The 24,642-nt window shown below is 39.4% G+C and overlaps 1 protein-coding gene across 6 annotated transcripts in view; it reads left to right on the plus strand.

Moving 5' to 3' along the window:
• RAPGEF6 (Rap guanine nucleotide exchange factor 6) overlaps positions 1-24,642 on the plus strand; it is a 137,572-nt gene that overhangs the window by 78,164 nt on the left and 34,766 nt on the right. For 4 of the 6 annotated variants that reach the window (XM_076350463.1, XM_076350466.1, XM_076350465.1 and 1 more), the window contains 12 exons: positions 3,544-3,675; positions 10,625-10,808; positions 11,661-11,797; positions 12,766-12,924; positions 13,477-13,629; positions 14,154-14,318; positions 15,657-15,764; positions 16,123-16,326; positions 17,050-17,158; positions 21,898-22,141; positions 22,471-22,628; positions 23,690-23,704. In XM_076350463.1, coding sequence (XP_076206578.1) covers positions 3,544-3,675; positions 10,625-10,808; positions 11,661-11,797; positions 12,766-12,924; positions 13,477-13,629; positions 14,154-14,318; positions 15,657-15,764; positions 16,123-16,326; positions 17,050-17,158; positions 21,898-22,141; positions 22,471-22,628; positions 23,690-23,704 — 1,768 coding nt within the window. The remainder of the gene's footprint in view (positions 1-3,543; positions 3,676-10,624; positions 10,809-11,660; positions 11,798-12,765; positions 12,925-13,476; positions 13,630-14,153; positions 14,319-15,656; positions 15,765-16,122; positions 16,327-17,049; positions 17,159-21,897; positions 22,142-22,470; positions 22,629-23,689; positions 23,705-24,642) is intronic. The other 2 variants (XM_076350464.1, XM_076350469.1) reach the window with 1 other exon arrangement.

Genomic DNA, 24,642 nt, shown 5'->3' on the forward strand with positions numbered 1-24,642 from the left:
AAAAAAATCAGTCAAATGATAAGTGAACGTTGTTCACCAATAGTTAAGACAATGTTATAGCACTTCCAGCAACTTCACACCCACATCCAGCAAGTCCTTCCCGTGTCTGCTGTCACGTTGTTACAGAAACACCCTATCCATGTATTGCTGCTTAGTGAGCTCAGAAAGAAAGAATAATCAGTTTGGGTAATAAAAATGACATACAAAATACAGAAGCTGTGATTTATTTTGGGAGATTGAGTAGAGTGGCAAGCAGCACTTTAAAGGTCACTTGTCTCAAATAAACCTTATCTCTCTCTCAAATTTAAAGAGATATTGCAGTGTTTCCTTGCATCTAACCTGCATTAAATGTCTTTTACAAGAAGATATTGCAGAGTCCAGCAGGAGCGTCGTACGTGCCCGTGTGCTTTATAGGTGATGGAAATGAATGGGAGTGCTGGCAGGGGGAGTGAAGATCAGTTGGAAGTGATTAATGGGTTGATAAGAAATACTCCTTTGGGAAGGCTGGTGGTGGTCTGAGTTGGTCTTCAATGTGTATTTGTGAAAATGGCATACAAAGTATGCTCTCAAGCTTTCTTGAGAGCCATGTCTTGTTCCAGCAGTACTTCTCAACCTAGGTAGATAGAACAGCCTTCATCTCAAGAATCTCAGAATTTAAACTAAATTAGGGAAGAAAAACTGTATGTGGCAGTGTGTATCTGTGTGCGTGGCACTGTCTTTGAGCCAGAATGGGCTTCAATAGCACCAGTTTTTGGTAGAGAGCAGGCATCTGCCCTTGTTCTCCTGGGAGATCCCGCAGAATCGGTTCTGCTCGTGGTTCTGCTCATTCTTTTCCTGGAGCCGTTTTGAAAGTTTGAAAACTGTTATGAATCTGGATAGCAGGGAGCTTAAATTAGATTTCCTTGTGTCTGTATTATCACAGTCAGCGTGGGACTTGCTCATGGACAGAAAGAAATCCGAGTGAAGCTGAACTCGGAGCCGCTTGTTGAAATAGGGAGGCTATAAAGATGGGGACAGGCTGAGGAGTTTGCAGCAAAACTGTGGTCTTGTTAAGCTAGGGGTAATGAATCTATATGGGTTGATTTGTTCCGTAATTTACTAAAACTCCTAGATTTTTCAGTTACGCTGACCTCCAGCGTATCAGTGACTGCCAGCAGCCCTGCCTAGTAATTTGCTAGCAAGTACTGGGTTGCTGCTGGATGTCGTCCTCCCTGGCAAATGATGCACTGACCTTGCTCGTATGTGCTTTTGTCTCTTTTTCACGTGGACGATAGCACTGCGGTGCGTTTGCAGAGGAGCTGGCTGACGTGTGAAGCTCCAGGGAGCAGAGGAGCAGTGTCACCCTGCGGCACAGGCTGCTCCGGCCGCCCCGGCTGCCACTTGCTGCCGCTGAACGCTGCAACGGAGGCAGCAGATGGGGAAAGTCAGGGAGACAACCTCCATCAGCACCGTGGTCGGCATTGTTGAAATATCAGTGGCTTAACTAATGCCCAAATCGCCGCAGGCTTTAAGGAAGATAATGTAACACTTTCTGCCTTGTGTCCATTAGTAGATGGATAGCGCTTTTCTGTACCTGGCACAAAAATGTGTACTGTAGAAATATTCATTTGGACTTTAAAAGTAACCATCTAGTGCTGCAGACCAGAATTAAATCTCACCTTTCCTGCTTCACTTTTATACTTTGTTGTTGTTTAAGAGGTCACATCTCGGTGTACGTCAGCTCTTACCGCATGTGCTGACGGACAGCGAGCATACCTTTTGGCCGCTGGATTGAATTTTGTCAGCTGAGTGGTTTGACCTTTTTGCTCTTCTCAAATCCTGAAAATAGATTTTTCAGCCTGTAAAACTTTTTGGTGGCTAAACATAGACTTCAAAGTGTTGTGTTTCCTTCGTATTTGGATCAAGTTCACTATTTTATACCTACTGCTGGGAGGTTTTTCTTTTTTATGTGATTTTGTGAGAGTTTACCAGTTTTTTTGCTTTTCAAACTTTCTCCTTTTCCAAATATACGTGAACATAGATATTAATTTGCAGGTTGGATATTTTATACTTTCTTTTTGTAAGTAAAATGTAAACAAAACTAGAATATTCATATAGTGAAAAATAGTTTTGTAGTCTTTCATTTCCCAGAGTTACTTTGCAAGTAACGATCTGTGCTGGTTTTTAGAGCCCATAGGATGGTCGGGTTTGAGTAGCGATTACCAACGAGAATGTCATGGGGTATTACAGATGACACAACATCCCCCATATTCCTCATAACAGTTTTGGTAGTCAAAATTATGCTACACGTTTCAGAGGTGCTCTCAAAACTTTTTTTTTCTGTGGGTGGGGAGGGTTTGGGGAGACTTACAGTGCCGCTTACCGTTTCAGAAAATATGTGAACAAGTATTTGGTGAAGTGCTGCTTTGTGTACTTTTCAAAGAATAGACATAAAAATGTGATTCCAAAGGAAGATCTGGTTTCCATTTCTCATAAGCTTAGTCAGTATTTATAAAGTTGATATGGGATCAACAACATTTGTACAATACTGTCTTTTAATTTGTAGGACTGAATATCTAGTGGCTGACAGAACTGTGTGGAATTTTGCTTTACAGAGGAAACTTTTTTATTTTGATCATGATACTTGATGCTGTCAGTAGTTTTGGACTTTTTCTGTATCAGAACACTTTTTTTAAAGGAGTAGTATATAATTTTATCATTTATAAATGGTAAAAGTGTATACATTTTATCATTTTATCATGGAATCTGATTTTGTGATTCTGTGATACAATGTTCTTTCCATATAGCTGAGTATAAATTTAAAAAATACTAGAAATACATGTGGCAGAAAATAAATGAGCAGCTGAATTAAAGGACTGGTTATTTTATAGTGTTCCATGTGGCTTTGATTCTTCAAAAGCTGACTACTGACTTAAGAACATGTTTGTGGCCTTCAACTGTCCACTAAAATTTATATCTCTATATACGTGTGTTCATTTACAGATCGATTCATAGAATAGAAGTACTATCGTACATACATGTACCAAGAACGCATAACATTCTGTGCACTCATTTTCTTAAAGAAAATTCAAAGCATTTTATGGACCAAAACTTTTGTTTAGATTACATTACTTTTTGTTCCGAATTGATCTTTTCTAAAAGTTATTCTTGAACTAAGACATGAATTGAATTTATAAACAGGAATCCTGCTTCATATTGGATTGCAGCATAAGCTAATGTTTAAGACCGTGGGCTATTTGGCCGGCGTCATCTATTTGTCATCTCATACGCTCTTAATCCTGTTGGTGTGTATCAGTTAGCTGTAAAGAGGCTAGAGCTTTGGTTTATAGAAAGGCGCATTGTTTTCTATCAGTCATATAAAATCTGAATGTGATTGGGCAAGCTCAGTCTAAATTAGCATTTTCTCAAAATGTACGTCAAGTTACAGGTGGATATTCAAATGTGTAACAAAAGTTTTATGAATAACTTTGTCTTCAAATCAGACTTACACATCTTTTTTTCCTTTCTTTTTCCTGCCTTTCCCCAAATCCATTTTATTTACAGCTTCCAGCTGATCTTACCAAGATGCATCTTACCGACAATCCTCATCCTCAGGTGACTCACGTCCCTTCAAGCCAGTCGGGATGTAGCATTGCCAGCGATTCTGGGAGCAGCAGCCTATCTGATATTTATCAGGTAAAATTGCATTTGTTTCTTATTTTTCCTTCCTCGATGTTAAACATTCTGTAAAGAAAAACAGTGGCCCTTTATCCAAGACTTTTCCTCTTGATGCTTCTGCTTATCCCTGTGTTCATGTGACTTTCCACCTCCACAGCCACACAGAAGTGAAACAAACTTCTTGTAAAGCTCTTCGTGTTGCTTTTCACATCTTTATATACCAACAAGTGTGCTGTGGCTTTTAAAAGTCACATTTGATGATTTATGGGATCATTTTCCTTCTTTCTGAAATGGAACAAATTTCATGAAATCATTCTTGTGTTTCAAATACCTTTCTTGATTATTTGTATTTATTGTTAATAACAGATGTTCTGTTCTGCAAACAAAAGCATGATAATAAACGCACTCTCTGCACTAATGGACTGTGGAAATTCTAGTGTTGCTTGCTGAGAATAGAAGTTGTCTGAAATCCAGAGATAGCTTTCATTTGTTTACAGATAATATACTCAATAAGTTACCTGTCTCGTGTCAAATTGCAGGGCTAGTTTCATGGGTTTTTTTGTTCTGGTTGATGAGGGTGCTCATCTTGGGTTTGTCTTGATCAGTAATTTCACAGCTTTTCGACTTTCAAGTTGAAATCTGACTACAATACTGAGTATATAGCAACTGTTGAGCACGATGTAGGTGTAACTTGATGTTAGACACCTGTTCCCTTTCCTCGGGTACTGTCCGGGTACTGTTTCTATACTGGAAACAGATTAGTGATACATCTATTTACAGCAAAGTATCACTAGGTAACTTTGAAAATAAGGCATTAAAAGCAAAAATCCTTTTAGAACATCAAGTGTCTCGATGCATTTTTGTCCTATTTAATCTATTACCTTACTGCTTCTTTAGGTTTGCTTGCTGCCAGCTAGGTCAGGAGTAGCTTGCATCCCTGAGAGAGTCTTTTCAAAATGTTCAATCAATTCTCGTGATTTCTGAGAGGCTGTGCTGGAAGATGTTGTTCTGTATCTTGGGGTTTGGGGTTTTTTTTGTTAATTTTAATTTTTTTCCTGAGTCAACAGAATTGATTTAACTAGTCAGAGTCTCCAGAACTAGTCTGTGTATTGTACCTTAACATCTCTCATATTAGGATGCTGATGGACAGTTTTCCTGACCAACGTCTGCCTGCCTGTCTACCTGAGTAGTTTGGAGAGGTTGCTCTAAGTGAAAAGCACTTAAAATATATTATTGATAACGAAAATATCATTCTAGTCATGAGTGAATACTCTGTCACGTGTGGTTAATTGTATTTGAAATGCCTTATGGCTACTCTTCAGAAAATATCAAAAGAGCATAATTGCTAAACAAATAAGAATTCTATAAATAAAAGAAATAATGGAGTAGCATATTTATATGCACTGTAGCAAATAAACAGTGGCGAAATGTATTTTTGTACCCTAAGGAATTATTAATGTGAAAATGACTGCAGATTTTCTATTAATTTTGAGGAGTGAGGACCTTTCAGGTAGGAATCTCCTTTTCAGTGACATTAGCCCGTCTGTTTTTGCATCCTGCACGGAACATGGACATCTGTAAATTTTGCTGAGAATTTCTGGCCAGCCGGGGTGATGTCTGAGGCAGGTTACCACTGTTAGACTCATGTGAGACCTTCAAAGCTAATATTACAGCATTGTATGATCATAGCTACTGTGTCATTAATCCTGAAAGATAGCATTGGAGAATCAAGCATTCAAGAAACTGTGGGTGAAGATAAGATGTGCAACAGACATGTCATGAGGGGACTGGGTTGGCCCCCCCGCCCCCTTCTTACCTTTTTAGTGAATTTTTTGTATCTTGTTTTCGTATGCATAATGTGGAAATAGTAACCTGTCAAAAGATGCTGGGTATTTTGTGGGCTTTATTGCAGTAGCTATAACAGTTTTGGAGAAGCCTCTTACTGTTTGTCACCCAGTTATAAGCACATGGATAGACACTCTGTAATAATGTCATGGCGCGGTATTTAACATAGCATTATATTGCAGTGACACATCAATATAGACAGATTTTGAAATCAGAAAGGAAGAGTGTTTCCCCCAATATTCATCATGATGTTATGAAGGCAGAGAATCTCTTTGATATGCAATAAACCTACATTTTGAGTCTAATGTATTGGCTCAGTAGCTGAAAGCGTTTTTGGTACATTAAAATACAGCTTTTCATAAAGTATTTGGAAAATGATGCTTTGTGTTTGCAGGCAGCCTCATATCTATTACATGCCAAACTCTCTAGGAGTATCATTAATGTCAGCAGAGGAAAAGCATTTTTTAATAACTTTGATTAATGTAGCCTTAAAATAACCTTTTGAATTAATGGTATCTTAACATTAATTTTTACGGTAAGTAGTGCAAACTTAATTCCAGAATAGGAAAATATGATTAGAATAGCAGAACCAAAGAATGAAACAATTTTTTATTAAGATTTGGAAAGGGTTTCCGTGCATCTGTGTACACTATATTCATGGATAGTGTTGACATGAGGTTTCACTTGTTCCAGCTGCTTCTCAGTCCAGGATGTTAAACAGGAAATGATGAACGTAAAGCTTAAGGTGAGATCAGCAGAAAAGGAGTCCTGCCTGTAAGCACTGCTGCGAACATATTCTATTAAACCCTCAGTTAATTGCAGAAACTTAAGAAAATAAATGTATGAAGATATTTTTCTCTCTTCTCCTGTACCATTACTGCTCCCTGTTGGAGCTTTCAGTCTTTATATGGTAAAATGTCCAAACGTATGTATTGCAAGGTCCAACTTGCTTGGAATACTGCAGAGCAGTTGCTTTTCTGTCGGACTGAGGCTTTTTTTTTTTTTTAAATATAGGAAAAAGAATGTTACTACAATTTTTAAAGCAACTTCTTTAATTTGCTTTAAGTGGATTCTTTTTCTAATTTTTTTTTTCTCATTCAACCCATTTCTGACAGTATGCTCAGTTTCAGAGCTATGGCGTTTAGACAGAAGTAGGGGAAGCTGTGTGGTTATGCATGTAGAAGTTGAAATGAGGGATTGTAACTTCTGTGAACAGCTGCTTTGACCTGTAATAGGTATCCTCAGGGAAAAGTAATTTAACAGGTATTACAGAGTGAAAACATCTTTCTGTGCCCTTTCACGGGACAGGCTTTAAGGCAGCCAGCTGTGGTAACATAAGTAATCCAGATCATATCTCTAGATGTAGGTGGGTAGGGGCTCACTTCTGCTATAAGAAATTAGTTGCCTGTATCAATAGCTTGCAATGCTGTTCTCTTAATGACCAACTAATTTGTGTCTATTTTTTCTTTTCTCTTTAGTTCTGTCAGTGGTGTGTTTAAAGTTTCGCTCTCTTTCTCATTTTTTAACATCTTTCATGATTCACTTTGGTATATACTATTTGTGGGCAGCAACATTATTGCCCAGCAATAATTCCAATTGTGGTTAAGGTTTTGATATTAAAATGGATTATCTATACAATACGCATCAGGGAGTGGGCCTTACTGAGGGTTTTTCTATCAATTCTGAAAAAAGACTTGGACATTTTTCCCCTGACAGAGTTGACATGAGGGGAGGGCAAAAAACCCCTTGCTCTTAATAGCAGGTTGCATCAGGAGTTGTGAGTACTAAAATACATTATTATACGGAGTTATTCCGGCACAGGAAATCTTTTACGTGAGGCATATTTAATACCTTTTTTCTGTCAGTGTATGCTTCTGATACACATTGTAGTGGAATACGTATCATTATTACTAGTTCTTACGTCTTTGGCTTCCAGAGTGTGGGCCAGTGTACAGGACGTCTCCATGATCAACGTTTGGCAAACACAGCTGAAACATGTTAATTGGCAAAATTTGCAGTGCTATATGTAGAGTAATAATAGCATGATTTCAAAATAGCAAACAAATGTTTTGACAGTAAACTGGTGTTAACTTTCCAGAGGATCTACGTGACACACACCATTTGAGTCTGTTCCTGCTGCCTTCTCAATAGATATTCTTGCCCTATAGACCCAATCCTGAAAATCCGTATTTGTGTAAGATTTGAGGATTGCAGCTTCTGATTTCATTTTGTAAATTAGTAGTTCATAAATGTTGCTGTTAAGAATGATTTTGATATTTGACAATGGAAACAGCTGGGGCATCATGCTTGGGAAGAGCTGCTACTTCTGCAGGCAGCTTTACGAACAAAATCCTTCCTGTTCCTTCCAGCACTGCCTGACCTGCCAACGTTTTGTCAACCATCTGCACGTAATCTTTGAAACACAGTTTGAGGACCATCTCTTATTTCACAGCTTGATTAAATTATAACTTATTTATCAAGAAAAGAGAAGATTTGCTTGTTGTCCTATGTAGGATATACAATGAAAATTTTAAAGAATCACTTTTCTGTAGAACCTATAGCCTCGGTTTTGTTATCTTAGCTTGAGGTTATCAAAGTGGGAATTAGTACTGCAGTCTGTCTTACTCTGCCTGGAAAAGTTGATATACATTGTGGCTATTTAGATGAAGAAATGCTAGAATAGTCCTTGAATAAAATGCTGTACTGATCACGTGCTGCTGAGACTCTCCAAGCACAATTTGCACTTGGGCTTAATTCCAAAACTGTTAATGTGAGCTACACGAGCCAGTAAAGTGATGTAATGTAAAACAGGTTTAACCCTATATATATTGTTACCCTCCTCTGAAAGAAATATTTATGTTAAATCATTTAAGCCTCATCTATTAGGTTTGCTGGCTAATTATTAAAATGAGGACAAGCTCAAAGGTCCAAGGTCCATATCTAAACCCCGGTATTTTTCTGTCTAGTGGAAGAAGGAAATGCTGCTCATCTGTCAGTGTGCTGGGGCTTGCATTAGCCGATAAACATGGAGCGTGTAGGAAGGTGGAGGCAGTGCAGGCTGCTGTGATTAAATCACTTAAAATGAGTGGTTTTTATGAGGCAAGGAAGGCAGGAGACCAGCATGTTTGAGTAAGGACGTCCTGGTCAAACTGAAGTGCAAGAAGGAAATGCATACAGTGGCACGAGGGACATGTATCCTGGGAGGAATATAGGGTCACTGCCCGGATGTGTAGGGTTGGGTTCAGGAAAGGTAAGGCACAGTTGGAGCTGGATTTGGCAAGGGATGTGAAGAATAACAAGAAGGGCTTCTACAGGTACGCTGGTCAGCAAAAGAAGATTAAAGAAGATATACTCCTCTCCCCGCCCCATAAATAAGGCAGGAGAACTAGTGACATGGAGAAGGCTGAGGTACTCAATAAATTTTTTGCCTCAGTTTTCACTGGTAGTCACTCTTCCAACATCTCTCAAGTCCCTGAACCTCAAGGCGGGGTCTGGGGGAACGAATTCATTCCCATGGTAAGAGAAGATCAGGTTTGAGACTACCTGAGGAACCTAAACATACGCAAGTCCATGGGACCCAACGTGATGCATCCCAGGGTCCTGAGGCAGTTGGCTGATGTAGTTGCTAAGGCACTCTCCATCTTACTTGAAAAGTCATGGCAGTCAGGTGAAGTCCCCAGTGACTGGAGAAAAGGGAGTAAGGCTCTGGAGAGACCTCACTGCAGCCTTTCAGTACTTAAAGGGGGCTTATCAGAAAGACTTTTTACCAGGGCCTGTAGTGACAGGAAAAGGGGCAGTGGTTTTAAACTGAAAAAGGGTAGACTTAGCTTGGATATTAGGAAGAAATTTTTTATGATGAGGGTGCTGAGCCACTGGAACAGGTTGCCCACAGAAGTTGTGGCTGCCCCATCACTGTAAGTGTTCAAAGTCAGGTTGGACAGGACCCCATCCTTTATTTTGGAGGTTTTGTGAACATGCAGAGTATTTGATGCATGAGTTTGTCATCAGTGTTTTTGTAGAATCTCAAAGATTTCATTTAAAGTGAAAGTGAGCATTGTAAATGTGTTCATTTAAAACAATAATCTCTATTTTCTGCAAGTCTCTATATAATTGCCTTCTACTTCTCAGTGAGACATCTTGTTGTTCAAATTTTTGAATTTGAACAGAAAAATGATTTGTGTGCTGGTTTAAACTAAAAAAAAAAAAATGTGATTGAGCAACTACTCTATGGAAATTGAAAATTTGAAACTACTATTTTTTTTGGCTTCCATCTGTTTGGAAAGTTATTTTCATGCAATTACATCATTTAAACTTTACATAAGGAATTATTGCAAGTGATTCCTATGTGATTCTGCTTTTTGTTGCCAGTGTTGCATTCTCTTTCACCGTTGCTTCATGTGTCTGCTCAGTGTGATACCTATATTGCCATCTATTGATGACAGTAGAAATGCATCTGCAGGCATTGGGTAACCAATGGTGTTACTGAATTATATTATTATTTCATTAATAATACAGACTCTTGAATTGTGAAAAAACATTTTATTTACATGAATTCGCAAGAAAGAGTAAATGCTATAAAATGATAATTAGCCAATAGAGGAAAAGAACAGTCATCCTTACAGCCCCCCCCCCAATTTAAATACTCCACCTGACAATACTTGCTCTGTGCCAGGATTAAAATCCACGTTATAACACCAAAATTAAAAATGAGATCAAATCCTTTTCATTTTAGCCACTCAGTCTGCCTTGTTTTTTCCTGTGTCACACGGTTAATATTGATGGGTTTATATTGCCTGTAGTTCATTGCGGGCACGGAGGGATATCAGTAAAGACAGAGAACAAATGTCCATGTATGTTAATTTTCTTTTCAGACTTGTGATCATGACTCCTGTAGCATGGTGTTGCTTTATGCCAGTGGTATATATTTGTACCATCCTGTAACTGTAGATTTCAGTGTAACATGGCTTTTTTTTTTTAGTGTTCAGAAAGGGAGCTATTACAATTTCTGGTTTGAATTGCTGGTCACGGGATTTCTTTTGTTGTGTTAGCTACTGAAGATAAGACCATAAATCATTAAACTGAAGATACTGAACTCTTTGTCTGATGGATGTTTTCTTTGTAGGCTACAGAAAGTGAGATGGGAGACGTTGATTTAACAGGTCTTCCAGAAGCACCTGTAGACTCTGAAGATGAAGAAGAGGAGGAGGATGAAGATATTGATAGAACTTCAGATCCGCTTCTAGGGCGAGATGTTGTACGAGAGTGCCTTGAGAAAGAGCCTGCAGATAAAACTGATGATGATATTGGTGAGGAGAAAAAAAAAAAAAAAGATCTTTATGTAAAACTATATCGTGTAACATCTGTAAGAGAAGCATATCTGAAAACTGTTTAATGAGTTAATGTTACATGTATATCCTCATAATTACGAATTATGCTTTCCAGAGATCGCTTTGCTCTAGTGATGCTGTTAATTGAATGATTTCTCCTCTTACTATCTGAGAGAGTATTTGTTCTGAGGAACTAAGGATTTTAAAAAACAGTCCTTGAGATGCTTAAGATGTTAAGTATTACAGTCATTGTATGTGTTGATATAAGGGAGGGATAGGTAGCAAGGTAATTTTGACTGCCTGAAACTGTTGAATTAGTTATTAAACGTCAAAGAAAATATACTATTACTGCAGTATAGATTTACATAATTGTAAACTGGAAAACATTTAAGATTAAAATAATTTACTGCAGTGTTTAACTAGAAATTGGCATTAGTTTAATAGTAAAATTTGCGCTATGCTATGTACTTCAGCTTACTTCTCTAAACACTAGAGAGTCATTTCATGCTCCTATCAAGCTTACAATTATTCTACTGTAAGGGTATTTTTAATTTTTCTAAATGTTTGAAGCTGAAGTGCTTTTACACTCTAGCCAGACTGCTGCCGTAAGAGTCAATCAGAACACGATCAAGACTGTCGAGCCGAGTTCTGGTTGTTGATGACAAAACGCATACTGGGCTCATTTAGCCACAGGCACTAATGGGGATTGTAACACCACTGAGCAATTTTTCCGTGAATTTAATTGAGTTTTAATATATCTGTGGAGGGTAAGGTATCTAAGGAACCCCTTGGCCTTGCAGTCTTCATACCAATGTTTCCTTTGTCTAACAGAGCAATTACTGGAATTTATGCATCAACTCCCTGCCTTTGCAAACATGACTATGTCTGTGAGAAGAGAACTTTGCTCAGTGATGATATTTGAAGTAGTAGAGCAAGCAGGAGCCATCATACTTGAAGACAGCCAAGAAGTAAGTGACTGCTTCCAACACAATTTGAGTGCTATAGGCAGCAGGTTAGCGAGGGCATCTGGGGGTGAAGGGCTGGAAAATCTGTTTCCCATCTCCGCACCTCTCCCGCCCCTGGAAGTTAGAGAATTCTTCTCTCACCGTGACCCATGTCCAAAATCCCCAAACCTTAGCCCATCCCTTTGGGATATTCTGCCTGTGTGTTTCTATCTTGTTCAAGACTTCAGCGTGGCCAAGTATAGACATGAACCAGCATTCAGTATGTTATTATCAGGTAAGTACTAACATCTGGAGGAGTTTATTTCAAAGATTATTTGTGGCATAGAAGAATGCATCATTTCCATTGGTAAAATAACTCTCTTCTTATAATGCAGTTTTTTTAAATACTAACATGGAGAGGTATCCTTGCCCAGCAATGTAGGTATTACAGCATAAATGTCTAAATTAGGAGCAGTTGCCATACACATTCAGTGGGAGGAGACAGATGTTCAAATTAGTCAGTGGTCAGGCTCTCAACATAGGTGCTCTGAATCACTTTTGAAATCTCTCTCTGTCCTTGGATCAAGACATCTGGAACGGCCATAGCAGGTCATCCCTCCGAGAGGACTAGGTAGACTCTCGTCCCTGGTGGTGATCAAATGGGTACCCAGGGGAAGAGTGTTCATTCTCACTAAACAGTATAAATATATTGTAGCAATTAGCCCACTGATTAAAAAAGCAATCTATTGATCAGCATTCCTCCTTACTGAATTAGTTCTGAAATGAATGAAGAGTGCTGAAAAGCATTCTTGTTTCAGTCATCTTTGTTGCTTGCCTTACAGTGCACATTTTTAGTGAATTAAATGTTGCAAAACTGTTGTGACAACAAACTGGAGACTGCAAGAATAAGCCTTTCTGAGATGAGAGTATTGGAACAGCTTATAAAAGTTGGTGAATTAGCTTCACTTTTTAAATTTGTTTTTTACTTCTAGCTTGATTCTTGGTATGTTATTTTAAACGGCACAGTGGAAATCACCTATCCTGATGGGAAGAGTGAGAGTCTGTGTATGGGAAATAGTTTTGGGATTACTCCCTCTCTGGACAAACAGTACATGAATGGAGTGGTCAGAACCAAAGTAGATGATTGTCAGGTAAGATTACAATTCTGTACAACTACCTCGTATTTTTAAGCATCTAATAAAAGAAAACAGACTACTTTCATCTTAAGGCACGATCTTTATTTCCGGAGCAGAAAAAAGGAGGTTGCTATGTTACGGGTCAAGGGCTCTGCTGATGTTGAGTTAATTGTACACTCTTTAGTAGCTGGGATTTATTTCACGCTGCTGTCGTGTGAGAAACAGGAACTTCTGCTTTGTGCTGAAGTGTAAGCTTAGTCCCCCCAGTCATGCTGTGTATGTGATTGACACGCAGTAAGAACAGATAAATAGAAAATATCCATTTCGACCTCTTACAGGCTTTGTCCTCTATATGTTTAGCCCATTCAAACAGCCTTTTGGAGACGTAAGAAGGTGACCGGTTCTATTTGTCTTCTATTTCTAACTTTCTGTCTTGTGTAATTGGGCAGAACAGAGTGGGGTTGGCATCAAATGCTGTGCTATTGTGATTGTGTTGAAGCAGCTCAGAGATGGGGATACATTCATGTTTTGGATATTTATTAACAATCCCGTGTTGTTTGGGGGCAGTTTGTGTGTATAGCCCAGCAAGACTACTGGAGGATTCTGAACCACGTGGAAAAAAACACTCATAAAGTGGAGGAAGAAGGAGAAATTGTTATGGTGAAGGAGCACAGGGAGCTGGATCGCAGTGGAACCAGAAAAGGACACATAGTTATCAAGGTGAATTTCTTTCTATGCTTTCCATTAATCTATTAAACCTTTATTTATTAGTAAATAAATACCATTTTGGTTTGATTCTAGAACACTTACTCAGTTTTGTCTGTCTCAGCTTAAAAAAAATGATTGGAAGGAATTTATATTATTCTACAAATTTACTTCCATCTCCCTTTTAATAAAGTTAGACCTCTTCAGCACATATATTGAGTTTTGTATTGGGAGCACCCTTTGTGCATCTTTATGTATTGACCTGCTTTTTGTAATCTGGAAGAGGAACTTAAACTGTTTATTAAAAGTAAAATTAAGGGAAGTTACTAATTGTTTTAGCCAGGTATTACCTATGCAAAACATTTGGGCTGAGAGAAGCATGAAGATTTGATTAAACACGTTAGTGTGTTTTCTCCCGAGTTTGCCGTAAGTGAAACTTGAAAAGGGAGTATTCTGTTCACATGGTTTTATGTTAAGATACTCTCTAGAGAGAGGTAGTGATGAGAGATATCAGTTATTTTTTGCATTTAATTTTTAAGGCAACACCTGAGCGACTCATCATGCACTTAATAGAAGAACATTCTATTGTGGATCCAACCTACATTGAAGATTTCCTTTTAACGTACAGAACATTTCTAACAAGCCCCCTGGAAGTTGGAAATAAACTCTTGGAATGGTTCACAGTGGACAGCCTCAGGGATAAGGTTGGTTTGAGTCTAAGAGATTAGTATTTCTGGTGGAAATGTCTCCGAATTGATTCCTTTTTGTGTTGCTGATAAACTAGGATTATGCTCCAGCTATTTTATATGAACTGTTTTAAAGCAAAGTATTTTTCACTAGTATCAAGAAAGGATTCTCCAGTGTGTTGTATGCGTATAGTGTACTATTCTAAATTAAGTGTGAAACTGCTTCTCTTCTGCAGAATGATAAATACTGTTTTCTATTTAATTTAAAGATGTAAATGCCAGTCTCTGAAATCCTTTTTCACCAGAAACGCAGGGCAATTGTGTTCATGATCTCTTGGACTTACCATCTTTCTTCTCACAACAGCATTGTGCTTGTCTTCCTTAATTTTCTACTGTAGAGCTTTTCAGTGTATTGAGCACATTTTGTTTGAGCAGCTTATTACAGACTCTGTACTTAAACTCTGCTCAAGACAGGTGCAGTTGATAAAAATGCTTCCATAAATAGAACGAGGTTCAACTCTATGTAACTGTATGTACATACACATGAGAAATGTTCGTAGTCTGGAACTTACATCCATGTCCAATTTGTTGAAAATTATGGCAGTAACATTCTTAGCCAGCGGTTTTATGTGTTCTAGCTTTGAGCTGAAGGAAACCCAACAGACTATCAAAACGCTGTAATTTTTTGCGTAGGAAATTGTCTGGGGTCTTTTGCTGTGGTTACTGCTTCTCTTCTTAGCTTTTTCCATGCTGTTCATTTTGGCAACTACTGTTTTTTAAGAAAAGGAACGTAAAAGAAAACTGTCTCAGCAAATAAAAGCGGAAACTGTTTATTTTTAGAAGAGAAACTGCTGTAGATTAACCTTTTTCTATTATGTGGATGGATAAAATAGTTGTCAGACTGACTTTATCATGAATGGTAGTAACTCTGTAGCACGTACAAAAGCAACCTGAAGATTTAACTAAAATTTCTTAAAAGAAGTCTTTTTATTATCACAACATACTTCCTAGAACTTTCTTTAAGGAGATCATTAGGATGCTTTAAAAAGATAAGTTTTATAAACAGCATAAGGAAGAGTTAACTGAAGATGGATTTGTGTACCAGTAAGTACCGGGTGATGTAGCCAGTTAGGTACAAAAATGTTTGGTTTTTTTATTTTTCATTTGTTTCCACAAATAAAGGAAAAGAGAAGATGATTTTGAGTGTAAATGTCTTCTGCTTCTGTTTAACAGAAGCAGTAATCTGTCATATGTTATTCTGCCACGTCCTTGTATTCTTCTTTGCTTATAGATTAAAGCCTATAGAAGAAGAATCATAGGTACCTTTATATATACATAATTTTTTTTTCCCCACAGGTTACCAGAGTGGTCTTACTGTGGGTGAACAATCATTTTAATGACTTTGAAGGAGATCCTGCTATGACTCGATTTCTGGAAGAATTTGAAAAGAACTTGGAAGATACGGTAGGAGCAAAAAAGAATGACTGTCATACTTTCTGATGTTACGCACTTTCATTTTCCAGTGTGTTACCAGTGACTAACATGTTGTAGTCTGTAAGTCTTAACAGTCAATAGATGGCTTTTAACATGGATGTATTTGTTCTTAAATATATATTTAGATGTAAAGCCCACATGAAATAGTACATATAGCACTCATTTATGTGTTTTTGCATTACTGCAAAAGAGGAGAAGGTTTATTTAGTAAGACTTGGATACATGGCATCCTAAGTCCTTTTTCTGGCACTTGGCTTTTTTTCACAACTGTTTTTCCATTTCTAGTAAATGAAACATTGCACTCCATTTTGTGTCTTCTGTGTTGCAGAAAATGAAAGGACATCTCAGATTGCTGAATATTGCCTGTGCTGCCAAAGCAAAATGGAGACAAATTACCCTGCAAAAACCTTCTAGAGATTCGCCACTGTTTTTCAGCCTCCTTGGAGGAAGCGACAAGGGTTTTGGTATTTTTGTAGAGACTGTGGAAATGGGCAGTAAAGCAGCAGAAGCTGGACTCAAGCGTGGGGATCAGGTAAAAAGAATAAAGTTAGTTTAAAATATCCATCTTTTATTTTATTAAAAAAAAATTCTGGTTCAACCAACTGTAGTGTTACCAACAAAAAGAATATGCTGTTTACTGAAATACTAACTGGCTAGTATTCTATTGTGAATACCACAGTTCCGCTTCAGTGTACATGTGTTAAATGGGTTTCTATTAAATGGTTTTCAAAATATTTAAAATATTTAAACCAGAATGGGAACAGAAACTAAATTGTGGTTATTTTAGGAAACTTTCTGTTTGGAGATATGGTTAGGTGGAAGCCATCAGATTGTTTTGTTGGATTGATTCACACCTAATATAAATCATCCCAGCTTACTGAGGCTGGTGGAGCAATGACAGTTCACGCCAGGTGAAGATCTGGCCTTTGGTTGTAACATCAGTTCTACGGTGCGTGATCCACCATTTTTGATTCAGGTGTAATTCCTAATTGCAAGAATGTCATGTTATCACAAAGATAAATTTGGTTAAAGTATTTGGCAGGTAGAAATGGGAGGTCCTGGCTTGTTTACAAGATACAACTTCACTGACATGATCAAAATAGTTATTTTACAAGGAATGTTTTCATTCTACAACTGCTATAAAGATGATAACTTCTGGGAAGTACTTGCTGTGCCTGTATTATCACCTTTGTATTTGTAACTCTGTTGTAAACAGTTGTTCTCCTAATAGTTCAATTTTTATTTCTTCTTAAAGATAATGGAAGTAAATGGACAGAATTTTGAGAACATTACCTTTGTAAAAGCTCTGGAAATCTTAAGGAACAACACTCATCTTTCCATTACTGTAAAAACAAACATTTTTGGTGAGTAGACTTTATATATGATGTATTTTTGTGTGCGTGAAGAAAAACTCCACTCTTTCTGGCTTTAGAAGTGCCATAAGATTCCACCTTTTTTTTTTTTTCCCCCCTAACTTGCTCTAGGAGTGAACAGTTGTGCAGAAGTCCCCTCATTGTGCCTCCATTTGCTCGGATAAGTTCTTGTGTGCCAAGGGCTGCACATTGAGTGGCACAAAGCCAGCATAGCCAGCTCTTTACTCCCTGAGAAATCCTCAAATGACTGTTTAAGCGGCTTTAGTGTCCCTTCGTGCGATATGGCTGAAACAGAGCCAAGGGACCTGGGCCAAAATATTTTTGCCAAGAAACAGCAAAAATGTAAAACTGGGCTTTCGTAAAACTTTTTATAATGGCTGTAAGAACAATAAGATAAATTGTCTTTATATCTAAAATGGAAAAGGGGATATAAAAACCGGTATGACATATAAATGTTCGCTTTTAATTGTCAATGTGAATATAAACACATAAATACCCCTTAAAATCTCAGTCAAACCATCTGTTCTTTTTCCATAATCCTGTTCAGGCAACAGAATAACCATAGCTACAGAAAGAATGAGACCGTGCACAGGATAGCTCCTTCCTCTGTAGTTGTATCTGAGACCTGATGGTTTCCTTTTCTTATTTTCTTCCTCCAGTTAGCTGCCCTTGTTCGCTATTGATTTTCTTTTCAGTTATTATTTTCTGTTTATCACTGTGCAGGTAAAAGATTTCAAGATCCTAGCAGTTGCTTATTAGCATAATTGGGAAAACTCTGATATAGTTGCCATCACGGAAACATGGTGGGATGACTCGCACAACTGGAGCGGCTATAAACTCTTCAGAAGGGACAGGCAAGGAAGGAGAGGTGGTGGGGTAGCCCTGTACGTTAGGGAGTGTTTTGATTGTCTAGAGCTTAATGATGGTGACGATAGGGTTGAGTGTTTATGGGTAAGAATCAGTGGGAAGGCCAACAAGGCAGATGCCATGGTGGGAGTCTGTTATAGACCACCCGACCAGGATGAAGAGGCAGACGAAATATTCTATAAGCAGCTGGGAGAAGTCTCACAATCGCTAGCCCCTGTTCTTGTGGGGGACTTCAACTTACCAGATGTCCACTGGAAATACAGTACAGCGGAGAGGAAACAGTTCCTGGAGTGTGTGGAAGATAACAACTTCCTGACATAGCTGGTGAATGAGCCAACTAGGGAAGGTGCCACGCTGGACCTGTTGTTTGTGAACAGAGAAGGACTTGTGGGTGATGTGATGGTTGGAGGCCGTCTTGGGCATAGCAATCATGAAATGATAGAGTTCTTGATTCTCGGAGAAGGAAGGAGGGGGCTCAGCAGAGCTGCCACCTTGGACTTCCAGAGGGCAGACTTTGGCTTGTTTAGGAGGCTGCTTGACAAGAGTCCCTTGGGAGGCAGTCCTGAAGGGCAAAGGAGTCCAGGAAGGCTGGACGTTCTTCAAGAAGGAAATCTTCAAGGCGCAGGAGCAGGCTGTCCCCATGTGCCGAAAGATGAGCTGGCGGAGAAGACCGGCCTGGCTGAGCAGAGAGCTTTGGCTGGAACTCAGGAAAAAAAGGAGAGTTTATGACCTTTGGAAGAAGGGGCAGGCAACTCAGGAGGACTACAAGGATGTCGTGAGGTTACGCAGGGAGAAAATTAGAAGGGCCAAAGCCCAACTAGAACTTAATCTGGCTACTGCCATAAAAGACAATAAAAAATGTTTCTGTAAATACATTTGCAACAAAAGGAGGGCTAAGGAGAATCTCCATCCTTTACTGGGTGCGGAGGGAAACATAGTGGCCAAGGATGGAAAAGGCTGAGGTACTTCATGCCTTCTTTGCCTCAGTCTTTAACAGTAAGACCAGTTGTTCTCCGGGTACCCAGCCCCCTGAGCTGGAAGACAGGGAGCAGAATGAAGCCCCCATAATCCAAGGGGAAACGGTTAGCGACCTGCTACACCGCTCAGACACACACAAGTCTATGGGGCCGGATGGGATCCACCCAAGGGTGCGGAGGGAGCTGGCAGAAGTGCTCACCAAGCCACTTTCCATCCTTTATCAGCAGTCCTGGCTAACCGGGGAGGTCCCGCTTGACTGCAGGTTAGCAAATGTGACACCCATCTACAAGAAGGGCTGGAAGGAGGATCCAGGGAACTCCAGGCCTGTCAGCCTGACCTCGGTGCCGGGGAAGGTTACGGAGCAGATCGTCTTCAGTGCCGTCACGCAGCACGTACAGGACAACCAGGCGATCAGGCCCAGTCAGCATGGGTTTGTGAAGGCAGGTCCTGCTTGACTCACCTGATCTCCTTCTATGACAACGTGACCCGCTCAGTGGATGAGAGAAAGGCTGTGGATGTGGTCTACCTAGACTTTAGTAAAGCCTTTGACACTGTTTCCCACAGCATTCTCCTGGAGAAACTGGCTGCTCATGGCTTGGACGGGCGTACTCTTCGCTGGGTAAAAAATTGGCTGGATGGCCGGGCCCAAAGAGTTGTGGTGAACGGAGTTCAATCCAGTTGGTCACAAGGGCCCTGGTGTTCCCTAGGGCTTGGTATTGGGGCCAGCTCTGTTCAATATCTTTATCAACAATCTGGATGAGGGGATCGAGTGCACCCTCAAGTCAGTTGGCAGACGACACCAGGTTGGGCGGGAGTGTTGATCTGCTCGAGGGTAGGAAGGCTCTGCAGAGGGACCTGGACAGGCTGGATCGATGGGCCCAGGCCAACTGTATGAGGTTCAGCAAGGCCAAGTGCCGGGTCCTGCACTTTGGCCACAACAACCCCATGCAGCGCTACAGGCTTGGGGAAGAGTGGCTGGAAAGCTGCCTGGCGGAAAAGGACCTGGGGGTGCTGGTCGACAGCCGGCTGAACATGAGCCGGCAGTGTGCCCAGGCGGCCAAGAAGGCCAATGGCATCCTGGCCTGTATCAGAAATAGTGTGGCCAGCAGGAGCAGGGAAGTGATCGTGCCCCTGTACTCGGCACTGGTGAGGCCGCACCTCGAATACTGTGTTCAGTTTTGGGCCCCTCACTACAAGAAGGACGTCGAGGTGCTGGAGCGTGTCCAGAGAAGGGCAACGAGGCTGGTGAAGGGTCTGGAGCACAAGTCTGCTGAGGAGCGGCTGAGGGAACTGGGGTTGTTTAGCCTGGAGAAAAGGAGGCTGAGGGGAGACCTCATCGCTCTCTACAACCACCTGAAAGGAGGTTGTAGCGAGGTGGGTGTTGGTCTCTTCTCCCAAGTAACAAGCGATAGGACAAGAGGAAATGGCCTCAAGTTGTGCCAGGGGAGGCTTAAGTTGGATATTAGGAAAAATTTCTTCACGGAAAGTGTTGTCAAGCATTGGAACAGGCTGCCCAGGGAAGTGGTTGAGTCGCCATCCCTGGAGGTATTTAAAAGACGTGTAGATGTGGCGCTTAGGGACATGGTTTAGTGGTGGACTTGGCAGTGCTGGGTTTGCGGTTGGACTCGATCTTAGAGGTCTTTTCCAACCTAAACAATTCTATGATTCTGTAATTCCAAAAAAGCATAAAACAACTATGGTAACCAGTGGTCCAGACTAATGTGAAATGAAGTAAAATAAAGCGTAACTGTAACCGAGGCAGTGATAGATTGTTCATTTGTATTATAAATAAAAGCAACATTCATTTATGAGTGGATTCTAACCTCTTCCTGCTAGCTGATATAATTTCAGGGTGATGTCCCTGATACGTTTTAATGAATTCATGTCTTGAAGCAATTTTTCAACAGCGATACTTACTATCCTGTTTTTTTAATTGAGTGCTAAGTGCCTGGCGCTGATAAAAAGCAATTCTTATCTTTGAATCTGTACTGGGAAGGCTTGTACTCTTAAATTTTGTTACCTAATCGAAATATGCAATTTGGCTAGGACTTTTTATACAGAAAATCCTGGTTGTCTTGCTCGTAGGGACCATCTGAGAAATTGGCTCTGTACAGTTCTGCATTCTCCCACTATTACCATGTTTTCAACAGAAAATACTGAATTTCTGGCTTGAGTGATTTAAAAAGATTTTTAAAAGATCATTAAAAAATAATTTGTATTGATAAACCAATTTGATCAATTTGTTTTCACTTTTTATATGTGGGAAGAAACACAAAGAACATAATTCCATGGAAAAGATAGTGTTTATATCTTCAGGAATGTCAGTGTTGGTAATAGACTGGCTTAGTTTGATAAATGCAATAGGAAATTTGATGCAGCTTCTGTTCAGTAGTATTACTAAAAGAAAACAAAGGCAGTTTTGGAAAATATCAGTCTGTCTTGCAGTTATTCTTGAGGAAGCATCTGCACTCCGTTACCTAAAAGATGCAGACAAAAAAGTCAATAAATACATAGAGCTAGCTGCCGTGAAGGCAATGTTTCCTTATTATCTATCTGGTAATGGTAGACTAGGTCTATTAAATTTGCTGTGATATGTGCTAATTTCAGAAGTAGTTAGGAGAATTCTGCTATGCAGAATGTTTGATCTTTTTTATTGAACATTTAGGGGTTACTCTTTCTGCCAAGGTAATGAAAAGCAAAACTTAAATGGGAAAAGACCCACACCCATCAAAATTAAAATGCAATATATTGCCTGGTTTGTAACTCTTTGGTTCACTTTTTCTGCAGGGATGTGGGAAGCAAAAGGTTTGAGGGGAAAGACGACTTCACTGTGAATTTTTAAGTGTGCAAAGGTAAATCACAATGATTGTATCTTCTCTTAACAGTGTTTAAGGAGCTGCTCTGCAGGATAGGACAAGAGAAGAATGGAATTCCACATATTCCAAAAATTGCAGAAAAGAAAAACAACCGTTACTCTATCCCAGATATGCCTGGAGATGTGGAGCAGATGTTCCCCCGTGAAAAAGGAAACAAGAAAATGAAAGCAAACACTGTATCTGGTGGGAGAAACAGAATCAGGAAAATTTTAGACAAGACCCGATTCAGCATCTTGCCTCCAAAACTGTTCAGGTTTGTCAGACTCTTCTGGTCAAAAAGTAATTGTTCCTTACTAAGTTGTGATATTTTAGTTGCTTGGTATCTTCAGTCATTATGCCCGTGTTGCTTATGTTTTTTTAAAAAATGCAGCAAATCTGACCCATAAATGCAGAACAAGACCAAAATACCTTTTCTCTCCCAGTGAACACTTTCAAAGATGCTTTTCCTCTGTCCTTGTTTTGAAAGCCTGTCTACAACGTGTAATTAAAACATCTGGGTGCCATTATTTTTCTTAGTTTCATTCATCCCAAGATGAATATAAGGAGCTTAATGCACAAAATTGAAACAAAATTGTTTTGCAGTGATGGCAGTGTGAGCCAGTCGCAGGACGACAGCATCGTTGGGACTCGGCAGTGCAGACACAGCCTGGCCATCATGCCTATTCCAGGAACGCTCTCATCCAGTAGCCCGGACCTGTTGCAGCCTACAACTAGCATTCTGGATTTCTCTAATCCTTCAGGTAAAACAGCAGCATTAGCTTGACTTACAGGATGATTAGAAGGCAGCTGGTTCAGGGGGAAAATTACATCTTTTACCAGCATCAAACATGCCGAGTGCAGTTACCTGTTTATCTTGCGGCCCTAACAGCTCCAAACTGGAGATTTGCTGAAAATCCAAACTGCCTGAACCTCTTGCCTGCTTTTTTTGTAATGTGACACTTAGCTTGTTTTTACAAAGTAATGTATTTTGCCACCTCTGAGAGTCTTTGATCTGCTGGAGTTTACCACAGCTCTGGTGGAAGCAGGTTGTCCTTGTCTGCACCTTTCTCTTTTGTCATCTCTTCCCAATACCAGTACTCCTGGTGATTTGACTTGTCCATCCACCATCTTTGAGTATATATTTCAAGCAGTATTGTGGATAGAATAGGACTGCCATGGTACCAGCATAGTGATATTAATGTTTAATGTTTTACAAACATTACGTATATTCAACTATATGTCTGAAAAACGGCAAAATGTTTTGAGACGTGTAGCCTATGCTTTCATTGCTATTACTGTAGGAATACAGTTTATGGGGTGGCTGCAGGAGGCATTTGTTGTTAAATGCAGCTGCCTGTAAACATGTCAAGTCAGAATCTTGTTTCCCTTTTTCAAGTGTAAGTTCTGTGCATAATTACATATTCTGTAAAGTGCCTTGTGGCTATGACTTCCTTATGTTTATGTAAACTTGCACATTTCCCCTTTGAAAGGGATGTACACAGATACATCCTATCAAGTGCATAAATATCCACAGCAAATAAGTTCCCTTTTTGCTGCAAATCCAGGTTCTTGCTGTCTGCATGAGAGCTACACGCATGTTCTCTAAGAATCTTCATTTAATATTACACAAGTTACTGCATAATATGAAATGTTGATAACTAGTCCTTCTTACCTTTAAGTTTACTATAACAAATATACTGTCATTTTTGAATGGCAGAGAAAACCAAAATATTTCTGACAGTGTACTACATACACTTGAAAAGTTTTGTAAACATCTTGATTTGGTGTTGACACAGTTTTTTTCTTTTTTTCCTGCCCGCAGCTGTTGGGTTTTACTGTAAGTATCCTGATGTATAGCATCCTGTAGACGTTAATATTGCATGGCTTGCCTGTTAAACTTAACGCTTTCATATGTTGCATTGACATAGTTATTAGTTAGGGCATTTAGATAGTCTTGTGCCCTGTAATCTTCCCTTAAAACAAATCCATAGGTTCCCTTTATGGGCACAGTGCTGTACGGAGGCTGAGACCTGCGTTTTATTCCCATTTCTGCCACCGACACACTGGCAGGTTACTTCATTCCTTTAAAGCAAGGTCACAGAGAAGCGAAGTTGCTTACATCCCTTTTATAGAAACTGAAGTTTTAGGTGATAACGTAGTTTGAGATTTAGTTTGTTCTTTTGTTGGACTCTGAATAACTAAAATTATGTGCATGCAAACTTGAAACGTGTTTTGTATTGTCAACACAAGCTGAACATGCGTAAGAAAATAATTTTTATTAATGTTTACCTGCTTAAAAGCAAAGACCATGAAGACAGACATGTGCTTGCAATGTGTTTCCCTCACCTGTCACAAGTTACACTAAGTTTTGGTTGCATGGTGATTCTTCCCCGCCCCCCCAATTACATTTCAGTTTTTGGTTTTATACCTTGAGTGTGTTCTGATTATTTTTTTTTTTTAGGTATGTTGATACCAAGGTGTAGATGTTTGCCTCTTCTGTTGATTTATTATGATTTTATCAGTTCAGGCATTTCCCAAATTATTCAATGCGTCATTTTCACCACTTTCACTCTGAAATAAGTACATAATATTTATTTTTCACTTTTATTGCCCCCATTCATGTATGCTTGGAGCTTTTAAAATTCAACTAGTCCCCAACTATTAATGAGACTGTTCTGGTAATGTGATAGTCATAATAATGAAACTGTTAGTAGAATTAGTTTTCAATCAGATTTTTTTTTTAACACCCTGTTTCATCCCATCTTCCAGTGGGAC

Source organism: Aptenodytes patagonicus, chromosome 12 (assembly GCF_965638725.1).
Source record: "Aptenodytes patagonicus chromosome 12, bAptPat1.pri.cur, whole genome shotgun sequence".
NCBI classification, from domain to species: Eukaryota; Metazoa; Chordata; class Aves; order Sphenisciformes; family Spheniscidae; genus Aptenodytes; species Aptenodytes patagonicus.